Raw genomic sequence first — 19,546 nt, 5'->3', positions numbered from 1 at the left:
TTTCTTTTTGGTGAATTGGGGGAGATTAGAGGAAGGTTTCCATTTAAAATGGGGGGAGGGGCATCTACCATCCAATTTAACTGCCATGAGTGTCATCTTGATTTTCCTTTCTGTCCAATAACTACACAACACCTCATCTGACTGAAACCATTTCTTGGTGGTGTATTGGGGGAGGCTATAGGAAGGATCCCTTTCAAAATGGGGGTCAGTACATCCCATACGGATTATAATGCAGCAATCTTTTGTTATACAGATTGCCCTGGTTTTTCACTGTAGAAATAATTTCCAAACTTCATTATCACCAACTCAACCTAACATACAAAAGGGGACATATACCATGCTCTGCATTGTTCTTTAAATTCTCCGGTCTTCAACTTCTCCCGCAGTCTCTGTGTCCACACTCCACTCAGTGGGTGTCCATGGTCAGTCAGCAAGACATCTTTTCATGATTCAAGATATTCAACCAGTGATGTTTGAGAAAAATTGATGAATATGCTTTAATTATGTTTTCACTGACCCACCCACAAAGGACCTGAATATCATTAAAAATACATTTTACTTGAGTCATAACCACAGTTGAAGAAGTCACTTGGATAAGTGGTGAAACATCTTGAGGTCCATCATGAATTCCACGTCCTTCGGATGACTAGGAACCTTCAACCTTCAAAGTTCACAGTTTCTACAAGGACAGTCTGGGCTGGAATGTACTGCTTTGAATAAAAAGCTTGCTATGAGTCACCTCCAGAGGTTTCTGTCATCCCCAGAAGCCTTTCTTACAAGCTGGTTTTTAGCCGTTTTCAACCATCGTTGGGATTGAGGTTAAATGTGGTATGTGGTTGTATTTATTTGTCACCTTGGATTGCTTGCAACCAGTCCACTGAGGTTTTCCATGAGTGATGAAAGCAAATGGCAGAATATAATGTGAAGTCAAGTGCTAATGATCGCAACACCACGGACATGAGTCAGTGTGAAAGTATTCCAAGGCTGGACTTTTCCTCACCATTCTTGAGAACACTCTGACAGTCAGGTTTGAGCAAAATTTAGGCATTTTCGATAAAATGTTACCAAAGGTTAAGTAGAGGTTCCTGGAATTGCTCTGTGTCATGAACTTGGGCACAAAAATGTTGGACACAATTGCAAGACTCACTCAGGGATGTGGTGTGATAAAAAGGGTTTAATCCAAAACAAGGTGGAGGTCGGCACACAGAAAGGTTGATGAAAAATAGCAGCGCTTTCCAAAACATGTGGCAAAAGTGAGGTCTAATAACAGGAAGAGGTTCAACACACAGTGTGGCAAAACACAAACAGGGACTGTGGAAAACAGTGATAGTGAAGATACAAAGGTACAACGAACTGCCAAAGACATAAGGAAAACAGAAGGCTTAAATACAGCAAGTGATGAAGTAGGAAAATAAGGAACAAGAGTGCAGGAACATTCAGAAGATGAATGCAAGCAGAAGGGAAACACGCCCAGAACCAAATCCCGGACACAAGGCAAGAGAATTCAGTGAGCACAAACACAAACCAAAAAACAAGCAGTTCACAAAACAAAGCATACACAGTACCACATGACTGTTCTGGCTCTCTTAAACTGCGACTGTGAGCGGTTTTGCAGCATAATAACTTCATATCTTTTCCCTCATGACCTCCTAGATTTTTGTTCTTGACGCCAAGATGAGGCAGAACTATATCTTATATATATCCTCAAACACCTCGAACGTTTTCTCGTCAATAATGGCATCATTTAGGAGGCAGTGAGGAGACTCTGCTGCCCTTTGACCTCTTTTACACTGATACACGGTATTGCACATTCGGTGAGAGTCAGGCCGGATTTTCTCCCTGTCGTCTTGGTTTTTATATATCGGCGCGTGTTCGCCGGGCTGCTGCATCAATTAGATATCAAGAGTGAGTGTTTGTGGTCACAGCTATTATCGCGGGACTGCTGCGCGTCAACAGCCAGCGTCGTCTGGGAAATATTGCCTTTTCTTACAGGGCAGTGGGGTCACAACACTATGAAGAAGGCGCAGAGTGAGATATTCTTCATTTTTATTACAGAGGATATGGTGCTTTGACAATAAAAAGCTGCTTCTTTTTTCCCCGCCCTCCGTGGTTTGAAGGTCCAGCCGCCACCGCCGCTGCTACTGCACTGGCTACAGTATCTCTCTCCTTTATTTCCTGCTTAAGCCGGCATGGTTTTTATATATATATATATATATATATATATTAAACTCTAACTTCACTCACAGCTGACTGAGCCAAAGTATTCCTCTCTGTCCTTTTCTGTTTTACTAGCTAACTTGCGGTTGCCAGTGTCATTTTTGTGATGTTGCAGCTAGTAATATAAGCCCAGTTGCATAGTCACAAAAGTGATCATTGGAGACTGTGACTCTGCAACCAAGGGGCCTCAGGACCCTCCCCACCCCCCACCCCCACTTACCCCATCCTCCTCCCACCTTCATCTCCTGCGCCTCCTCGCCTCAGATCTCTTCCCAGCACCTCAGCACCTCCTTATCCTCCCACCACACCTCCCCCTCTCTGTCGATTTTGTCTTTCTGTCTCCTTTACACCCCGCCTCTCTCTCTGTCTCTCTGTATCTGTCCATCAGTTTGTCTTTCTGTCTATTTTTCTCTTTTAAATGATAATAGGAAGGAAAGAAGGAAGGAAATTGTCAGTGAACAGAGCAAAATACTTTGGAGAGAAGGGAAGGTAGAAGGATGGTAGATCAAAATAGAAAGGATGAAAGATACTATAGAAAAAGAAAGGATGACAAATATTTTAGAGAGCGGCTCTGGATGGATGGATGATAAATGCCAAAGAAGGAAAATAGGAAGAGTGGTGAGGAAATACTCTAGAGACAGCTAGATAGATAGATAGATAGAGAGTAAGGAAGAGTGATACTCAGGAAACAAAGGATGATAGATACTGTATTTTATAAATATATATACACAGTGGGGTAAAAAAGTATTTAGTCAGTCCCTGATTGTGTAAGTTCTCCTACTTAGAAAGATGAGAGAGGTAATTTTCACCATAGGTACACTTCAACTGTGAAAGACAAAATGAGAAAAAAAAATTCAGGAAGTCACATTGTAGGATTTTTAAAGAATTTATTTGTAAATTATGGTGGAAAAGTATTTGGTCAATAACAAAAGTTCAACTCAGTACTTTGTAACATAATCTTTGACAGAGGTCAAACATTTCCTGTAAGTCTTCAGGTTTGCACACACTGTAGCTGGTATTTTGGTCCATTCCTCCATGCAGATCTCCTCTAGAGCAGTGATGTTTTGGGGCTGTCGCTGGGCAACATGGACTTTCAACTCCCTCCACAAATTTTCTTTGGGGTTGCGGTCTGGAGACTGGCTTGGCCACTCCAGGACCTTGAAATGCTTTTTATGGAGACTCTCTTTTGTTGCCTGAGTGGTGTGTTTGGGATCGTTGTCGTGCAAGAAGACCCAGCCATGTTGCATCTTCAATGCTGTCACTGATGGAAGGATGTTTTGGCTTAAAATCTCACGATACTTGGCTATGTTCTTTCTTCCCTTAACACGGATCAGTCGCCCTGACCCCTTTGCAGAAAAACAGCCCCAAAGCATGATGTTTCCACCCCCATGCTTCACAGTAGATATGGTGTTCTTGGAATGCAACTCAGCATTCTTCTTCCTCCAAACACGACGAGTTGAGATTTTACCAAAATGTTCTATTTTGGTTTCATCTGACCACATGCTATTCTCCCATTCTTCTTCTGGATCATCCACATGTTCTCTGGCAAACTTCAGATGGGCCTGGACATGTACTGGCTTAAGCAGGGGGACACGCCTGCCACTGCAGGATTTGAGTCCCTCTCTGTGTAGTGTGTAGCCTTTGTTACTTTGGTCCCAGCTCTCTGCAGGTCATTCATCAGGTCCCTCCGTGTAGCTCTGGAATTTTTGTTCATCTTTCTCATGATCATTTTGACCCCACGGGATGACATCTTGCGTGGAGCCCCAGATTGAGGAACATTATCAATGGTCTTGTATGTCTTCCATTTTATTACAATTGCTCCAAAAGTTGATTTATTCACACCAACCTGCTTGACTATTGTAGATTCACTCTTCCTTGCCTGGTGCACATCTACAATTGTCTTCCTGGTGTCCTTCGAAAGCTCTTTGGTCTTGGCCATGGTTGAGTTCAGAGTCTGACGGCGTTTGAGGCTGTGGATAGGTGTCTTTTATACAGATAATGAGTTCCAACAGATCCCATTAATACAGGTAACGGGTGGAGTACAGAAGAGCTTCTTAAAGAAGAAGTTACAGGTCTGTGAGAGCCAGAAATCTTGCTTGTTTGTGGTTGACCAAATACTTATTTTCCACCATAATTTACAAATAAATTCTTTAAAAATCCTACAATGTGATTTCCTGGATTTTTTTTCTCATTTTGCTTCTCATAATTGAAGTGTACCTATGATGAAAATTACAGACCTCTCCCATCTTTCTAAGTAGCCGGATATATATATATATATATATATATATATATATATATATATATATATATATATATATATATATATATATATATATATATATATATATATATATATATACACCCCTTGGGCACATATTGCAGCGTTTTGGGATTACCTTTCACTGCTGTGCTGATGATACTCAGTTATACATGCCGATAACTGACGTAATCTCATTCACATAAATCCTTAGAAGATTGCCTTCCATCAGTGAAAAGCTGGACGACTAGCATTGAGACACCAGCATCAATTTGACCAGCTAACGCTTAGCCTAGGCTCGTGTGTCATACATCACACTGACAAAGTAAGGAACCTTGGGGTAATTTTTGATCCTACGTTGTCCTTTGACCTCCACATTAGAGATATTATGAGGACTGCTTTCTTCCACCTGTGAAATATAGAAAAGATTCGTCCCATCCTGTCTATGGCTGATGCTGAGACCCTGATTCATGTGTTTGTCTCTTCTTGGTTTACCGCAGTCCAGCATTAGGGGTCTCCAATTGATTCAAAATGCTGCTGCCAGACTTTTGACAGGAAGCAGAAAGTTTGACCACATTACACCCATTTTGGCATCTCTTCACTGGCTTCCTGTCTCTGTGAGATCAGACTTCTACTACCCTATAAAATTGTTCACGGACTGGCACCTCCCTACTTAGCTGACCTAATTAAACCCTACGTACCGGCCCAGGCTCTACGTTCTCAAGGTGCAGGACTACTTTATGTCCCTAGGGGGAATAAGAAGTCTGCGGGTCACAGAGCTTTCTCTTATCGTGTCCCTGTTCTGTGGAATGATCTCCCTGCATCAATAAAACAGTCAGATTCTGTAGAGACTTTCAAGACCAGACTTAAGCACTTATTTTTCCTTTCGTATGGCTAGCATACTGGCATAGTATGTTACTATGCTTTTTGCCCTTTTAAATTCATTTTATTAGGAAACGAGCGTGCCACGGCCTCAATTTTATTTAAATTCTGGGTCTTTTAGTGAGGCTTAGGGCTAGTGGCTGGTGATCACCTCAGTATTTCTTCTGTTTTTCTTGTTGCTTATTGATGACACATTATACTATATTTTTTGTCTTTCCCATGCCTGATTCTGTTTTTTCTCTGTGTTTGAGGTGCGGCTCCATGCAGAGATGGGTGTGGTGTCTGTTTCTGCAACCCTCCTGTCCTGTCCTGTTCTTGTGTATTCATTTTGTCAATTGTTTTGTCACTTGTTTTGTAAATTGTGTCAGTAGCATGGTCCAAGCAGAGGGTCACCCCTTTGAGTCTGGTCTGCTTGAGGTTTCTTCCTCAAATCATTTTCCTTACCACTGCCGCCTGTGTGCTTGTGCTAGGGCTTGGTAAGGTTAGACCTTACTTGTGTGAAGCGCATTGAGGAAACTTTGTTGTGATTTGGTGCTATATAAATGAAAATAAATTAAATTAACACTCTTGGCCTCACCAAGATGGAATGCACATCTGACGGCGGTCTATGTGCAGTTATTGATTGTAGTCTACACATTCTGACAGCATCAAAACAGCATCTGAAATGACCTGAGTTCAGTTGATTGAGCTTTGAGATGGATCGGTCACAGCAAAGCCTGCCGGCATGTTGTAGGATGTCCACCTCCACTGGACCCCGGCCAGGGAGGGCAAATGTTGACATGTAATAACATGTATGTGGCACACATTCATCATATACAGTGACTGTGAACAGCGCACAATCAAACCGAAAGTACTGTGTGCCGCTGTGCCTCTCTGTGGTCTCATGCACAGTAATGCGTCATAGTGCATGTCAGGCACAGAGCTCAATGGATCTCACCGCTGTAATATGTATATTATTAACTGATCACCGTCTAAACTCTATAGGAGGTGTAACTGTATCCCAGGCCGTGACAACATTATTAAACATGATACTAACCTCCAGCATGGAACCAGGACAGCGCAGAGCGCACAGGATCCAAACCACAGCCTGTGGTGAAAAGCCTCTCACAATGCAAATAACCACGCAAAAATTAAATCCCATGTGATAATCCAAACCGACATCACAGTGTACAGAGCTGTGTTGTGCTCCTGAAGTGAACAAAAAAGTAAAGAGAAATTAAAGATTCCTGAAAGGCTGCGTCTGACGCATGGTGGGACTGCTTGGCCCACCATCTTAATTTTTATGAGCTATACGTGCACATTCACTGTTTTTCTGTAATTATTGTATGGCTTTGCCTTGCAATATGAAGTGCCTTGGGGCAACTGTTTGTTGTGATTTGGCGCTGTATAAATGAAATTGATTTGATTTGATTCACAGTTTGGCCTATGTTCTATTATGTTTTATTAACTGCACATATCACTGATCATTAGCTGTATATTCATATTACCATGACACTGCTGTTTACAGTTATTATTGTATGTATATTTTTAAACATTTTCATGGAAAAAATGGTATCCATTTGCAAAATATAATAATTTTCACTCAGTCATGCTATTTATATGGCGGTTGTATCCATATTTTGCAACATATTGGGGGCTTAAATTCACTATATGGCATATCATATCACAAAATATAATTACTTTTTTATATAAAATAGAATTAAATTAAATGTTCACTATATTTGTTTAATGTGAATTTGATATTCTTTAAAAACTAATCAGCAATGTTTGAAGCAACTAAAATGTTCATACATTAAATATTTTAAAATAGTTCAGTCTAACACTAAAAATCCAGCTTGGGCTTTGAAGGAATTGGCCATAAATACGTTTTCACAGAAATGCATGATTATGTATTAATGTATTATTCTTGACATGCACACGGCCGGTGGTGAGCCTCTCTTCATCCCTGATGGGTCAGTGGGGCTATGGGAGGGAAACCTGGAAGTCTCTGGCGGGGGGAGAGAAGCAGGCTAGGGTTAGACGGTGATGGCACATTTTGGTGAGACACAAAGTGTGGATTTTCCCATAAGGTGTTCCTGGATGATTGAAATTCCTCCAGGGAGGGGCACGGGGCCCCCAGACCGACATGCGCCCTGCTGGGGTTGAGCATCTCTGCGTCCTTGATGGGTTGGCAGGTTTGTGGAAGGAAAAGATGGAAGATTGGGTGCAAATCAGCTTATTTCTAAATGACGACTGCACTATGATGGGACACAGAGTGTGGATTTTCCCCTAAGGTGTTTCTTGAGGAGTGTGAAATGTAAAACCGTGAATTGTAAATATGTGTGAAACATGAGACAAATTGTGAAGAAATTCCCATTTTGCGAGATGTACGTTCTAGGTAGATAGATTGGTAGGTAGGTAGTTAATATAGGTAGTTAGGTAGATGGATTAGTAGGTAGGTAGCTAGATAGATTGGTAGGTAGGTAGGTAGATTGGTTGATAGGTAGTTAATATAGGTAGTTAGGTACATAGATCGGTAGGTAGGTAGGTGGATTAGTTGATAGGTTGGTAGGTAGATAGATTGGTAGGTAGGTAGATTGGTTGATAGGTAGGTAGGTAGGTAGGTAGATGGTCTTTTGACTATCTGACCATTGTTCCATCTGTTTATCTGTCTTATCTTTTTTTCTGTGAAGACTCATTCTCACGTCTCCTTTGAATCCTGAGCACCTTTACCCCTTTGAATCCAACCCCCGTCCTGCCTGTCGATGATCCTCCACCAGCGGTTACCATGGTAACATTGCCTTTGATTGTCTGCAGTAAGCTCAGAGTTTTCTGCGGGGGGGGGTTTAAGATGGTGAAACTTCCTTTTACGTTCATTTTAATTAAAATTATTCGTATGACACCAGATGATGTCATGTCAAAGCGCTCTACACAAACAGCAGCCACCCCCTGAGCAAACACATTTTTAAGAAAAACTTCCTATGAACAGCAAGAAACCTCCAGCAGATCAGTTTGTCTGCTATGACCACATTTTTCCTTTTTTTGCAATGATGTCAGTTACCCCCAGAGTCCAACATTCTTCCACAAACTGTCATTTCCTGACCAAAAATGCAGGAACAGTCAGGGTGGAACAGTAGTTCAGGGTTTAGGACCCCTTCACACGTAACACGAATAAGTAGGAATCACGGTGAATCAGGGCAAATCACGGCAAAACAGCCCGAATGAGCGAACCCCGAAAACATCGAGCCGACGTTGGGAGGGACACATGGTCGGGCAGGCATGAATGATCTGTGAGCGACTGCGACCTTCGCAGCGTGCGAGCTGGAGTGTGTGTCACCTGACACTGATACATTAGATATTGGTGTATAATTAGTGAAAATCCCCTGGGTGGATATAAATAATAGATAAAAGGGGACCCAATACAGAACCCTGCAGTTAAATAATACGAGCATAAAATCCCTAAAATCAACAAGGAGATAAACATATTTAAAAAAAAAAGAGAAAATAGACGATGTAGACAAGGAGGAGGTTTTCGTCGTCTTTAATTACGGCTAAAAAAGTGCCATAATAACTGACCAAACAGTGTTTGTTACGGCGTATTTTTGGTGGTAGGTGACCGAAAGTGGCGTATTTGTTGCACTGTTGTGCGACTGCTTGTAGTCCTGCAGTGCGCTCCTCACAGGACACGCATGTCCTGTCAGACAGACGTGACTTTCAGATCGCCTGCTGCGTGACCACATGATCTGACGGTCCTTTTCACCTGGGACAGCCTGTCAATGTGTGTGCCATGCACTCGCTTGCTGAAGCCTGTCGCAAAGCAATATTATATATATATATATATATATACATATATATATATATATATATATTTTTTTTTATTTTTTTTTTTCCTATCTGCATATATAGTAATGGTAAATGCCACACTGGCAGAACCATTTATATACATAAATACACATATATGCAATTTGTTCTTGTAAAGACAGATAATATGTAGTGCGTGAGTGAACGTGGTGTGTGTGTGTGACCCTAATCTGCCCTTCCCGATCAGCGTACCACATCCTACTCAAAGCCAACAGACAACTTCTATCAGGAAGGGCCAACCACCATAACAACATGAAGACATATAAGAACGAAAGACAAGTGGCGGCAGCAACAACCATGAAGTGATGAAAAGTGAGACACTAAGGAGACGAGACGCCAACAATACAACATACCAGGACAAATAACCACACATGAACAAGCAGTGACAGCAACAGTCTGTTATCTAGTTAGTGAGCATCCATACCCTAATCTAGGACACTAGAGTCTTGATTCTCTTGAGAGCACCCAAAACCGAAACGTGGTGATGGCCACAAACAGATAATCATCCACACATAGAGACCCAGATCACAGCTAAATATCCAATCACTACTGTGGCTGGTGTGTTGGGCCAAGACAAAAGTACAGAACCTTACGATATGACGTGGACCACTCTGACATGTCAGGAGCCATATGGCCAACTGCACACAACAGACAGAAATGGGTCTAGGATGCAGGGCCCTAGGAGACGCAAGGAGAAAAGTACAGTAGAAGGGCATAGGGGCCAGGAAGGGCACCCCCCAGAGCCACCGGGAATAGTGCAAAGAACTACCAGGGGAACGGACCAGGCGGGCCAGAATGCCCCCCCCCCACAGATGCACAGGGAGCAACCCCACACACCAGGGGGAGCATACAGGGTGCCGGCGCAGGCCCACAAAGGGGATGCCCCAGAACCACACCACCCGGGCCACAGCCCCTAAAGAGAGGAACGTAATAATTGTAATGACAGTTGTACAAGGCATTAGAGGTAGCTTTGATTTTTCACAAATGGCGTCCGATTCCTCCTTTGTGCGCTGGTCGGCTTCAATCGTGTTATGTGTGAAGGGACCCTTACATTGGACAGTTGAAAGAAGAGCATCTTAAAATCTCAGCCGTTGTTCTCTTTCATGTGTGTTGTCAGAGGTTGATGCTTGAAAAACTGTTTTTTGGAGAATTAATACCTTTTGTTGTGTTAAATATTCCCGCTGTGCTCCTCTTCCATTATGATTGTGTCTGATTTGTTGTCTTTCCCAGTTGAAGTGTAGAAATACTGATAGTTGAACAGGTGGTAAATCTTGACGTGTTCTCATGAATTTGGGTTGTTGAAGCAAACTTGATCAGATAAATGTAATGCGTGCATTATTTTACTATTGGCCAACATTTGGAAATGTAAATCTCATGAAGTAAATATAAATGTAAATATTCCTACTGGAAGCAATAATGGATTATATGTGCTTCAACATTTGCATTTGAGAAGCTCTTTTGACAAACCTTCATGTTGTTCCTGGTACAACACAGAGAAATATCCATTAGTTCCTTTAGGTTCCATTAAGTCTAATTGAAATGTTTTGTTGATGAAAGCTGTGTTCACATTATTGCAGTAAAACACTTTTTTGTTCCCGTCAGTCCACCTGTGTGTTGTGCCGTGGAGTCATTTATCTGAAAAAGACTGCTGTGACGGTCCTCTTTTTGAGAAATGCTCCTCAAACAAAGCTTCATGATGCGCTGGTGTGCACCCACGTAGAGCAGTGGCTGTGCACACAGCGAGGAGAAGATAATAACGCCTATCTGTGTCCTTCCAACAGCAGCTACTCACTTCCAGAATGCTGCTGCGTTCTTCTGGAATCAAAATGAGATAATGTTTCAGATACCTGGCAAACCTGAAAATGACTTTGTCTTAAATTATTTTGGGCTACAGGATAAGCATTCGGCGTTAGGAAAAGGGTTAAGGGACTGGGATTAGGACGAGGGTGCGGAATGAGGTTAGAATCAGAAATACTTTATTAATCCCAATGAGAAATTGGTTAACATGAGGATAAGGATTCGGGGAGCAGGATAGTATAAAGGTTGTTGTTACTATTTAAAGACTTTGCACAGGGTTAAAAGAATCCATTAGATTTTGATGAAAACAGGCCTGTATGATCAGAGGGTGTGAAGATCCATCTCCTCTTCCACGTCATGACACCTGAGTAACGGATCCAGTAGGGCATTGCCTGTTTGTGTGAAATTCAGTGGGGACCTTGTCTACTTTTGATTCAGTTTTGATTTTCACATAAATGTATTATTCATGTTCTCTCTAGGTCATTTTCTGGATGTTGAAAACAAGCATGGCAACATACCAATTTTTTCTTTTCTTTTTTATTTGTCATCTTCTGATCATGTCTGTCTTTTTTCATTGAAATCTAATGATTTTTTTTTTTTTTTTTACTGTGGAAAGTCCTTAAGGGTGAGGCTAAGGATTCAGAATTAGAAGCTTCCTGAAGTTTTGTTGAGACAACTGGAGTTCTTGTTTACCTGGGAAACATTTTGGCACTCAGTCAAGTGGCTTCATGTGTGGCAAAACATTTCCCAGGTTAACAAGAAGTCCCCTTGTCTCGACTAAACTTTAGGAGGCTTCAGATCTTCGCTTGGATAACTGAGAATGTGTTATTCAGGGTTAGAGTTCAGGATTAGGGTTAGGCTAGATGTTAAAATCATAAGTAGTTTAGGGTTAGGGTCTTAATCCCAATGGGAAATTTGTTATATTAATCAGTTAGCATGAGAATAAGGATTTGGAATTACGATTAGGATTATTGTTAGGAAATGTGTTAGCATTTTGATTAGGGTTAGGACACTTAGAAGATGCCTGTGTGAAGCTAATTTATTTGCAAGAATCCCCCGCAAAGTCCCTCTGTTAAATAAAAGACGTGCAGAAGAGGTTACAATTTGCCAAAAAACACATCAACTGGCCTAAAGACAAATGGAGGAATATTTTGTGGACTGATGAGAGTAAAATTGTTCTTTTTGGGTCCAAGGGCCGCAGACAGTTTGTGAGACGACCCCAAACTCTGAATTCAAGCCACAGTTCACAGTGAAGTCAGTGAAGCATGGTGGTGCAAGCATCATGATATGGGCATGTTTCTCCTACTATGGTGTTGGGCCTATATATCGCATACCAGGAAGCATGGATCAGTTTGGATGTGTCAGAATACTTGAAGAGGTCATGTTGCCTTATGCTGAAGAGGACATGCCCTTGAAATGGGTGTTTCAACAAGACAGTGACCCCAAGCACACTAGTAAATGAGCAAAATCTTGGTTCCAAACCAACAAAATTAATGCCTTGCAGATGTGAAGAAATCATGAAAAACTGTGGTTATACAAGTAAATACTAGTTTAGTGATTCACAGGATTTGGCACATTGAGACAGACGTGCGGAGGAATTCCGCGCATCACGGCGGTGCCGCATGGCGCACAGCAATGCCGTGATGAAGCCTCACGGGACATGTTCTGGCATGTCCAGTCACATCCACAATTTCTCGGGATAATCACTCGATGGAAAAACCACCGACAGCTGTCTGAACGCCATCTCAAAGCCGTCCTGTGAGACCAAAACGGAGGTGGTTTTGTCTCGCTCCAGTAGCGAATCCATTGTGATGCGCGAAGCCTCCGCTCGGCTTTCCATGACAAAATCTCTTGTTAAAAGTGAAATCTGCCGGAAAATGGTTGATGTCCAGCTCTTGTGATAACCAGAGAAATGGCACACGATGGTCACGGATCCAGACAGCCATCCATTTAGAAATGAAATGGTCGCTCAGCCTGTCGATGGCGACTTCGGCGCGCCCCACAGCCGCTGGGGGCCATCCTTAAAGCGACAGTAACACTCCTTATTCTCTACCAAGCCTGTAACATTTTCACTGAAAGCCAGATAAATTTTTCTAATGGTTTCCAGCTGCCAGTCTCTAACAGTTTCTGAAAAAATTCTGATGGAAAAAAAGCCCAAATCATTCCGCCATTTCCTGGCAATGAAACAGTGACGAGGGGCTGGACCACTCCTCACTCAAAGCCTGCTCACAGGCGAATGACGCAACCGACAAGCGTGGAAAAACTCACGCATGTGCACGAGGGTTCAAGCTTGTCTGACGCAATCACACGTGATTCAAATCCATATGGTTTTTGAAAAAAATAATAAGGTCGGATACTTTTCTAATAGACCTTGTAAAACCATCAGGGGTGATGTGTTGACTGTCCGTTGTTTTTGTGACGTTAACACTGAACTGTGTTTGTGTTCTGTTTCTTGCAGAAAAGTTAACAAGTGCTACCGAGGACGCTCGTGTCCTATCATAGTCCACTGCAGGCAAGTAGACCACGATGACAACGTCACACTTCATCACACTGCTCTAAAAACAAAGCAGCTGGAGGAAACTCATGACACGGCCAAACGGTTGCCGCAGACAATCCCTCCTCGGTTTAGTCTCCCTAAGTAACTGCTCAATTGATACAAAGTCATTCCAGCAGTACCCAATGATCCTCTGAAGGGGTCAGATACCAAAATGTCCAGTCATCATTTTAGGTTACTACTTAGTTCAGGTCTCACAATGGCATGGTGAGACAGGAAGCACCAGGAACCTAAAGACTTGAACCTTCATTCTCCAGCAAAGATATTGGCATCTCCAAACATAAGCTCTGCAGAGATCTCTTGATCTAAAAGTCCAAGGACCCAGAGACTTAAATGTCACCACAAAGATATGTGAAGTCGCACCTTTGGAAATGCCTTTTGAAGATACTCCAGGAAAATATGGTATATGCTTGTGACAGCTGAGTCCAGGAAGTCACTGAAAGTCTGGATCTTAGGCTGAATCTCAATTCTCCCCCTCGGCCCTTCCCCTTACCCCTTCACCTCCATTTTGCGCGGGCATGAGAGACAGAGGGGTGTCTCAATTCTCTTGTTGGAGTGAGGCAGAGGGGTAGGCGGAGGGCTACAAACCCCTTCAAACAGAGTGAATCTGGATGCACACTTCGTTTGAAGGGTAGGAGGAGCTTACTGCTGTCTCCAAAGAAACAAACATGGCGCCGAAAGAGCCGCACAAAATAAGTGGCTTTCATTATAAATTACACTGAATATTGTAACTTCGCTCGCGTGCTGAGGCATTATAATGCACATACACACGAACGCTACGATAAGACACTTTTGTATCTCACAATGGAGAAAATCATGATAAAGGATAAGCACGTTAATTTGTATGTTCATAAATCTTTAGATAATAGCGACCCCTGCTGTTGGATTTCAAGATCTGTAACGTGTGTGTATTTTGTACACAAACTGGGAGCCCTGAACACACTCGACTCCTAATAAGAAAATGAGGCAGAAAATGAGAAGTTTCATGTTTAAAAATATATACACACACATGTATATATGTGTAACACATAACCTGACGTCCTGCTATTATTTGTCAAGAAAATTTCTAAAGGAAATAAGGCTGGATGCAAAAAATGGGAGAATTTGAAAAAGAAATATACAGAACTAGATGCAGCCCATAACATACATACAGGTGCTGGAATATCATGAAAAAGTTGATTTATTTCAGTAATTCCATTTAAAAAGTTGAAACTTGTATAATGTATACATTCATTGCACACAGACTGATATATTTCAAATGTTTATTTATTTTAATTACTAATTAATTAATTACTAATCAATTAATGATCAATCAATTAACAATATTAATTATTACTATTATTAATGATTATGTATTATTAGTATTATTAACATCAATGAATTACTAATTAATTCATTATTAATACTATTGGTTATTATTATTATTATTATTATTATTATTATTATTATTATTATAAACTACAAATTAATTAAATTAATTATTAATATCACAAAATTCTCCGAAATGATTGTGATGCATTGAAGAAATCTGCCACTTCTGCTGTTTCTTTGCATTTATGCAGAAAGGTGAGAAAATAAAAAGAGCAAACAGGCTACTGCAACAAGTTGCGCTTCGGTTGCCATGTTAACAAACAGTGAAGATGGCAGTTTGAGACGGGCAGTTTTTCCCGTAAGGTGGATGGGTGTCTCAATTCATAGGGCTAGAGTCATACCCCTTCACCTTACCCCTTATTTTAAAGGGGTAGGTGTAGGGGTAGGGCCAAGGGGAAGGGGAAGGGGTACAAAAGAGAATTGAGATTGAGCCTTAGTCGCTGTTCATTACAGTCTCACATCTAGACACTCCGATTCCTCACTCAGCTTGTCAAGTGCTGCAAATTCACAAAGATCACAGCATCAGCTGCAAAGTCGGGTTGGTAAACACCGCCTTATTAACAAATGCACATATGTTGCTGGTTACCTCAACCTAACCCAGCATTCAGTCCATGCAAGCACAGAGCAGAGGAGGAGCCAGAACTCATCCCTGAGGAACACCTGAGATTCTGGCCTCACTTTGCATAGCACTCACAGTACTTGTGTGTGGACTAAATATGATATGCAGATTTAGCACAGAAATTTTCTGGTGAGAGCAGCCTGGCCAAATAAATAAAATGCTTTGCAAAAATCAACAAAGGCTGCAAAAATGTAAATAAATTGCTAAAATGTGTTTTTGTGTGTGTCATTACAAGAGAACATTTGAGAACTAATTCACATTTTCTTTGTGTAAAAGATTCTCAGTTTTAAGCTCTTTAAAATGAAGATCTCTTTTTTTTTTCTGGACTGAATGCTGATGTACCTGGTGAAGGAACTTTTAGTTCCACATTTTATTTTGTAGTCAACGAGCGAACCAGCAGATAAACATTATCTTGTGATATAATAAACGCCGGTGTGACTTGAAGCCAGACTTGGCCTCGCGCCTGGCGGTTTGTGTCTTCCAGTTCTCACCAGCTGTCATATCAGTTGTCAGTTGTGGAGGATGGCAAACATTTTAAATAAGAATTTGCCAAAAAGTTCAGACTGAACTTGACAAACTGTGCGCGGAGGAGGGTAACTTTTAATTGGAGACACTTCAGGCTTTGCAGAGTGTGAGGGGGACTGAGGGGTGAGTCGGGGGAGGCAGAGCTGGAGCTGTTGTGTTCGTGTGGAGTCACATCTGGACATCGCCAACATCCGCGGAAAAAAATTCAGACCACTGAGGCATCATTAAGCCTGGAACAGGAAAATCTGCCACTGCAAATTTTTTAATTTTATTTCATTTTTAAATAAGTATAAAACAAGTTTTGTAAAAGATAGACGTCCTGGTTTTACTGATCTGTTATTTAATACGGTGCTGTGTAGTGTCCTTAGGCCCGTATTGCCACATCCAGCAGACTACAGAACTGCCTTAGGTCCTGGATGCCAACCACCCAGGCCGTCAAGCCTACATGCAAGCCTGATAACATTGATTAAAAATAAATTTAAAAAATCTGCTACAGCTAATGTGTTTTCTCTCAGTTATGTGGTAACTACCTAAGCTATTAAAGATAACAACAAGAAATAAATGCCAGACAAACCGTAACATTATGTGTCCTGCAGTACAAAGGAAACCAACCCTTACTCTGAACCCAAGCCTAATCATAACTCCAAACTCTAAACTGGTCTACTGACCTTGACTTTGACTATTTAATTCAGTTCACCAGGCTGCTTGCTGGGTCGCGAGAAAATTTGTGAAATCCCCAAAAAGATTCTGGACATTGTATCCACTCAATACAACATCACTGTGAGTGCTGGGCAGAGTGAGTCCAGAATTTTTGCAGTTGAATTCTGGCATTCCTCAAGGATATGTTCTGGATCTTCTTCTGTTCCATGCTTGCATGGACTGGGTGTTGGGCACAGTTGTGGAATGTAGTATCTTAGATGTCTTCATTAGCAAGAAAAAGTTTACTGACCTTGACTTTGTGGATGATCCTGTGATCTTTGCGGAATCCGTGGATACCCCGATAGCACCACTGGAGAGGCTGAATGTGGAGGAATCAGAATTTCTGGATTTGTGATGGTCCTGAATCAAGACTACAATGCAAAAAAGGGGTGTCAAAAAACAAGATTTAAATCACTAAATCTGAGGGAAATTAGAGAGAATTTTACTTAAGATGTCTTGAATTAAGAGTGTCAAACACTTAAAATAAGACATTAACCCTTAAAACAAGATAAATTATCAAACACTTCTAAATCTAAAGGTTTTTTTTACCTTGGTGCACTGCAAATAATTTGGTTCTTACCAAGATTTAAAAAAAAAAAGTATACAAATAATGAATGTTTATAAGTTCAGTGGTACAAATATTTCATGAGGTGAAAGCTGGAATGTTTGTTCCATTGAAAGAATGTAAAAACATTCATTATTTGTTTTGTATAACACCTAAAATAGATCCTTGTCATTTGATATTTTATTAATTTATAAAAACAGAAAAGGGACTTACATTTTGGTGTTCTACTGCTGATTAACAGTCCAGCATAAACTTTAAATAGGAGTCCAAAATTGTTCTCAGTCAAACTGGAAAAGCAGTAGTCTGTGACACCTTTGTGTACTTCCAAAAAAAAAAAAAAAAAGACTGTACTTCCTCAGTGCAGCGAAAAAAATCACATCAGAAATTAGTCCAGCTTTTCATTCTAACTTCATCCTAACTGCTCTTCTTGCCTCCAGAGGGTTTACAGTGTAGTGGATTTGTTTTTGGTGTGTTTGTGTGTTCGAAGAATTAGCACCGTCAGTTAACTCCTTCAAATCGTCATCCATCAGCAAAACAAACTCCGCATGTTTAGCTAAACGCCACCCCCTCTAGTGGGCGGGGTTCTCAGCGTGCAATGGTACAAAATGTATGGAACCAAATTTGCACGCAAAATGAAACCAAATTGCACGCTACATGCAATGCAACACAAATGGGATGAATAATCCATGTTACATGACATACAAAGCACCAATCAAATGACTCAGCCATTATATAATAGATAATTTATCTTAAGGGTTAATGTCTCATTTAGACTTAGACAACTTTATTCATCCCACCAGGGGCAATTAATTTCGGCAGCCTGCATACCGGCACATCACAAAAAAAAACAAAACAAAAAAAAAAAACATACTACATCCACATAAAATGTGCAACATACTACATCCACATACCCATACATCCACAACTTACAAGGAATTTAAAAGACGGATAGCAGAAGGAATAAAAGATTTTAACAACCGATTCGTCCTGCAGACAGGTGAAACATAACGACGGCCCGAAAGGCAACAAAGAAAATTCACCTGCCAGCACATGTCCGGGAGAAGACAAAATACAATTTGCCTTCCTCACCATTTGCTGTTCACAAAAACTAGCTAGGTCTCTGGTTTCCACTCCAATGATCCTTGAACATGTCTTTGTGATACTATGCAAGCTACTTTTATCTTTCAGTGTCAGGCTAGGAAACCAGCAGATGAAAGAAAAACATAAAAGACTTTCAATAAAGGACTGATAAAAACGACCCATAATAACAGAACTGACAGAGAAGGACTTCAATTTGTGAAGGAGGTACACTCTCTGTTGCCCTCGCTTCACAATGTCTGCCGTATTTACGTCGAATCTCAACTTCTCATCAAAAAAAGTGCCCAGATATTTATATGCAGGAACTTTTTCTACAGCTTTCCCATGAATAATGCTGTCTATAGCAAACCCTTTGTTACGTCTAAAATCAATTATAAGCTCCTTCGTTTTAGATACATTTAACTCCAAGTGATTTGTATCGCACCATGAAACAAAATCAGCAAGGGCCTCCCCATGTCCTGACTCCTCTCCCTGAAGAAGGGACAGCAGAGCAGTATCATCAGAGAACTTAACTAAATAGCTGCGTTGCCTGACACTTCTGCATTCATCTGTATATAAGATGAAAAGCAAGGGGGAAAGAACACAGCCCTGTGGTGAGCCTGTGGACAAAACTAAGGAGTCTGAAACGCGTCCATTTACCAAAAGTCTCTGTCTCCTATTCGTTAAAAAGTCCGCCAACCATTCCACCATCTGGTGAGACAATTTAAAATCACAGCTTAACCTCTTAATTAAAAGGCAAGGCTGCATCAAGTTAAAAGCTGTTTGCGTGGGTTTCCTCTGGGTGCACCGGTTTCCTCCCACATCCAAAGACATGCAGGTTAGGTGGATTGGAATCTTTAAATTGTCCGTAGGTGTGCGAGTGGGTGTGAATGTATTTTTTTGTCTGTATGTGTCCCTGCGACAGACTGGCGTCCTGTCCTGGGTGAACCCCGCCTCGCGCTCTATGACTGCTGGGATAGGCTCCAGCCCCCCACGACCCTTAACCCTCTGGGGCTAAGACCAAGCTTTACTAAATTATAAATAACTTTTGAATGATATGAGATAGAAACTTACTTTTTTTTTGCTGAAAAGTTAACTCCGTGGACTTTTGAACCAGCCATCCGCCATCTTTGTATTCCTCAT

General features: G+C 41.2%; 1 protein-coding gene across 1 annotated transcript in view; it reads left to right on the top strand.

Annotated features, from left to right (window-relative positions):
* The window catches only part of LOC117521373 (receptor-type tyrosine-protein phosphatase N2-like), a 742,548-nt gene that overhangs the window by 698,215 nt on the left and 24,787 nt on the right, over positions 1-19,546 (top strand). The window contains exon 20 of the mRNA XM_034182665.1: positions 13,452-13,505. Within this exon, the coding sequence (XP_034038556.1) occupies positions 13,452-13,505 (54 nt within the window). The remainder of the gene's footprint in view (positions 1-13,451; positions 13,506-19,546) is intronic.

Source organism: Thalassophryne amazonica, chromosome 12 (assembly GCF_902500255.1).
Source record: "Thalassophryne amazonica chromosome 12, fThaAma1.1, whole genome shotgun sequence".
NCBI classification, from domain to species: Eukaryota; Metazoa; Chordata; class Actinopteri; order Batrachoidiformes; family Batrachoididae; genus Thalassophryne; species Thalassophryne amazonica.
Note: the sequence above shows the minus strand (reverse complement) of the source record. Positions and strands in the feature narration are given on the sequence as shown.